Raw genomic sequence first — 4,327 nt, 5'->3', positions numbered from 1 at the left:
GTGCCCAAGTGTACCCTCAAGCAAGAGAACTAACCCAAGACAGTGGAAGACCATGGTACAGAGGCTATGGCACTACTCAAGACTACCCAGGATTTAACAGTTCGACGCTCTCCTATATTACTTTAATATCTAATAAATACTGAATCTATTCCAGTTACCCCCTGGAAGATGGCACCGTAGTCGAAGTGACCTACACTGCAGACGAGAACGGGTTCCAGGTGCAGTCCCCGCTGCTTCCAGTGGCTCCAGAGTTCCCTCACCCGATTCCAGACTTCGTCCGGGAACAAATCGCCTTCGCAGAGGAGCAGAGACGGTTGAAGGAGCAGAGGGTCCTTGAGGAATCGGTTGTTGTTCAGGAAGAAGTGGTCGAGGTGCAGGAAGAAATATAGAGAGGGAGAATATGAGTTGGGGTTTCTCTTCGTTAGGTTAAGAATAACATTATTATTGTATATTTCTCACTATTTGCCTAAGCTAAATTGCATTGGTGTCTTTAAATATAAGATCTAAGGTGCTCACATCAATAAAAAACACCAAAAATCGTGAAATGATATATTAATATTAATGAGAGCAACTGAGAAACAACACTATTCTCCCAAAATTGGTATTCGAAAGTGGAACTCGTATTACTGATTATAGGATGAAACCTCCCTCAATAAATGAAAAAACAACATTGATATTACCTTAATAGTATCAATTCACTAGAATTAACAGGAAAGCACATCAATATCGCTATGTATGATATTGAAATTTCTGTGTGCATATTAAAAACAATATTGATATTACTTAATATATGATTTCATACACTAACGAAAAATGAGAAACAACATGGACATCTGTATATAGGATTGAAATCCACTCTTGGAACTTAGAAACAACAATATCATAATACATTGGATTAAATTTACAAGTCTGAGCAACAACACATTTATGACAGAGAAATTAAATTTCCTGTAAATACTTAATGAGACCATTACTTCAAAACAACATATTTCTAGCATATTAAGATTCTTACATTTCTAGATCTCGATATACTGATTATTTCTCTCTCTCTCTCTCCTCTCTCTCTCTCTCTCTCTCTCTCTCTCTCTCTTAGAAGGAAAGATCGAGGTAAAAGGAAATTCTGTGTTGAATGTAACCTTCGATTACCTTTCCCAAGTGTATATTCTATTTTCAATTATGTAAGATCTATTCTACTTTAGACATTCGAAGATGAAATAAAACGTCAATAAATTGAAAAGTTTATCTTTCTCCTTTTCTATCTTTAGACAATAGAGAATCTCTTGCCAGTTGCGGAGTCTTCACACAAGAAAACTATGCAGTTATTTGCATATTTCAATTTGTAAGTTTTTATTTGTTTTATTATGAAGTTTTTATTTAGCGCCGAGCTTATGAGCTCTTCAAGTGGAAAAAGTAGGGAGAGGAATTGTAGTTTAATATATTTAGATTTAACTAGCTTTAAATGAAAGCAGTAGTTAGAATTAGTATAATATCGCAGTACTATTTCGTAAAAGTTTTGAAATATAATTTATTTCATATGTTTTTTTTTTAACTATGTTCTAATGCTTACTTTGACCTCATCTTAGCCAAAACTGTTTGAAAAAAAAAAAGGTTCACCTCTCAATAAGGGTTATGGTGGCCGATGTGGTAACGTCCCTGACTGGTGAACGCCAGACTGTGGTTCGAGTCCCGCTCCAACTCGTTAGTTTCTTTGGTCGCTGCAGCCTCACCATCCTAGTGAGCTAATGAAGGGGGGTTTGAGGGGAGCCTATAGTTTCTATCTGCTGAGTCATTTGCAGCCATTGCCTTGCCCAACTTGAGCCTAGCTTGGTTGGAGAGGGGGCTTGGGCGCTGATCATATGTACAGTCTCAAGGGCATTGTCCCTCTCCTCTGCCAGTCATGAGTGGCCTTTAAACCAAATTGAGGCATGAATGTTAAGTAGAAAGAAACGTTAAAAGTAATGGAGCACTGAGAAGACGATATCATGATTTGGCAGATATGTTAACATGTATATGGATTGATTTAGGAAACATGATAATTCTATAAATACGGGGCAAATGCTATTAGTAGCTGGAACTTGGTCATGACATAGATATTTTGTTGATAGTATACTTATCAATCAAATTAGTACTGATTATTAAAACTTATCTTCTGTCTCCTCATATCATCTGCAATCAACAATAATCGACTAGCAAGCAGGTACTCAGTTGAAAGCTTTTGTCAATTAAAGCATAACCTTTATATAATAAAGAGTAATTGTCTGGTTATATATATATATATATATATATATAAAGAGGGGGTACCCCGAGAGGTACACTAGGAAAACACAACCTTCCACAAATTGCCTAAACTACTATGTGGTAGTTAGGAAAGGGGAGGGGGTGGGAAGGGGTTGAATCTGGTTGTGTGTACGTGTGTGTGCATACATATCTGAAGATCTAGCCGTCATTTTGGACGGGTCGCGTGTACTAGTATATATATGTATATATATATATATATACATATATATATATATAATATATATACACAGTACATATTTCAAATGGTTATGCACTTCATTTTTCTATCTTAGTTTGGGGATCAAAAAGCATGATTAGAGAGAGAGAGAGAGAGAGAGAGAGAGAGAGAGAGAGGAGGTTTCACGTTTTATCTGTGCCTGATTCTATCTTTTACGCCCATTGTTATTCAATTTTCTACATTTGTTAGTCAATGAAAGTCAATGTATTTCGATGGTAACTTTAGTTTCTCTGCTTTACATATATACATGCATACTTACATATTTACATACATACATACATACATACATACATACATACATACACAGACAGAGTAACTTTAGCTAATTATTGTATTCTAGATAAGAACAAATGATTAATTTAGACTGGAAAATTTTTTATTTATTTTTTTTTGTTTTTGAGATATTATTTTATCCATTTATAATTTTTATAGCATTTCTTGATTATCTAGGTCACTATTATTATAGATCCATATGTATAATATATATATATATATATATAAGAGTTATAACGAGTATTGTTTGATAAGAGTTTCTCTCTCTCTCTCTCTCTCTCTCTCTCTCTCTCTCTCTCCCCCCAAGAGCCATTTATCATAAGATCTTTATCATGATAACACAAGAACAATGACTCTCTAAAGACAAACACATAAAAAAAAGATTGTTGTAACCTCCAGTGATGAAGATAGGAAATTGATATATATATATATATATAATATTATGTATATACATATACATATACATATAAAATTCTCAGGGTAGTCTTGCAAGCCTACATTAGCATTAGATCCAAGTAAAGATTATTTGGTTGGGAATATCGAACCTAAGAGAGAGAGAGAGAGAGAGAGAGAGAGAGAGAGAGAGAGAGAGAGAGAGAGAATGTCAAACGCCACCTGACCTATTGAAATTTTCACCTCATGGAAAATCCATTGAGCGAAAAGATTTTCTCTATCATTTTCTCAATATCCTATTTAATTTCTCTTTTCGCTTCCAATGATTTGTTTTTTATTATAATAACTAATGTTATTAATACTATATAAATCATTGCTTATTTTCTAAGGTTATGAGATGGGAAATACAGTACATTTGGAGATTAGTAGTTATTCAATTTCTTAACGATTGGTTGCCAAAACCACGATAATATAATCTCCAGATTTGGTGACTATTGCTAAACTGATTCTCATTTATCAATTTTATTAAGATAAATTATGATTCGTTACGTCACTTCATTTAGACGTATTCTATTCCGTTCTTTCTCCTATTCTAAACTAGTGTATATGACCCGTCAAAAATGACGGTTAAGTATTTAGATTGAAAGCATACACCTGCACATGCATATACACGCATTTAATCCTTCCAGCTTCTCCCATTTTCTAATTACCACACCGGCAGTTTGGGTGATTTGCGGGAGATTGTTGCTTCCGAGTGGTTGCTATATATATAATATATATATATATGTGTGTATATATATACATATATATACAGTATATATATACAGTATATATATATATATATATGTATGTATATATATAGATATTATATATATACCTACTTATTACAGTGATCATAGCTTCCATCCCAGATGCTACTATTGTTCCCTCCTCTACGTCAATTAATCGCGTTATGTTGAGGCTTAATGACATGTCTTTGTATTTTGAGTAACTACCACTTACCTTAATTTTTCATATTTATCTCCTCTCCTTATGTAAAAATAATTCTGCGGCTTCAGCCTATGGTATGATGACATTTAATTTTAAATCACACTAGTACATGTATGTAAATTTATATATATGTATATATACATATATATAATATAT

The 4,327-nt window shown here is 33.6% G+C and overlaps 1 protein-coding gene across 1 annotated transcript in view; it reads left to right on the top strand.

Annotated features, from left to right (window-relative positions):
- The window catches only part of LOC137628824 (cuticle protein AMP4-like), a 5,227-nt gene extending 3,990 nt beyond the window's left edge, over positions 1–1,237 (top strand). Inside the window, exon 3 of the mRNA XM_068360066.1 lies at positions 155–1,237. Within this exon, the coding sequence (XP_068216167.1) occupies positions 155–389 (235 nt within the window). The 3' untranslated portion in view covers positions 390–1,237. The remainder of the gene's footprint in view (positions 1–154) is intronic.
- The last annotated feature ends 3,090 nt before the right edge of the window (positions 1,238–4,327 follow it).

The sequence above is a fragment of the Palaemon carinicauda genome, chromosome 36, assembly GCF_036898095.1.
Source record: "Palaemon carinicauda isolate YSFRI2023 chromosome 36, ASM3689809v2, whole genome shotgun sequence".
In the NCBI taxonomy this organism is placed as follows: Eukaryota; Metazoa; Arthropoda; class Malacostraca; order Decapoda; family Palaemonidae; genus Palaemon; species Palaemon carinicauda.
Note: the sequence above shows the minus strand (reverse complement) of the source record. Positions and strands in the feature narration are given on the sequence as shown.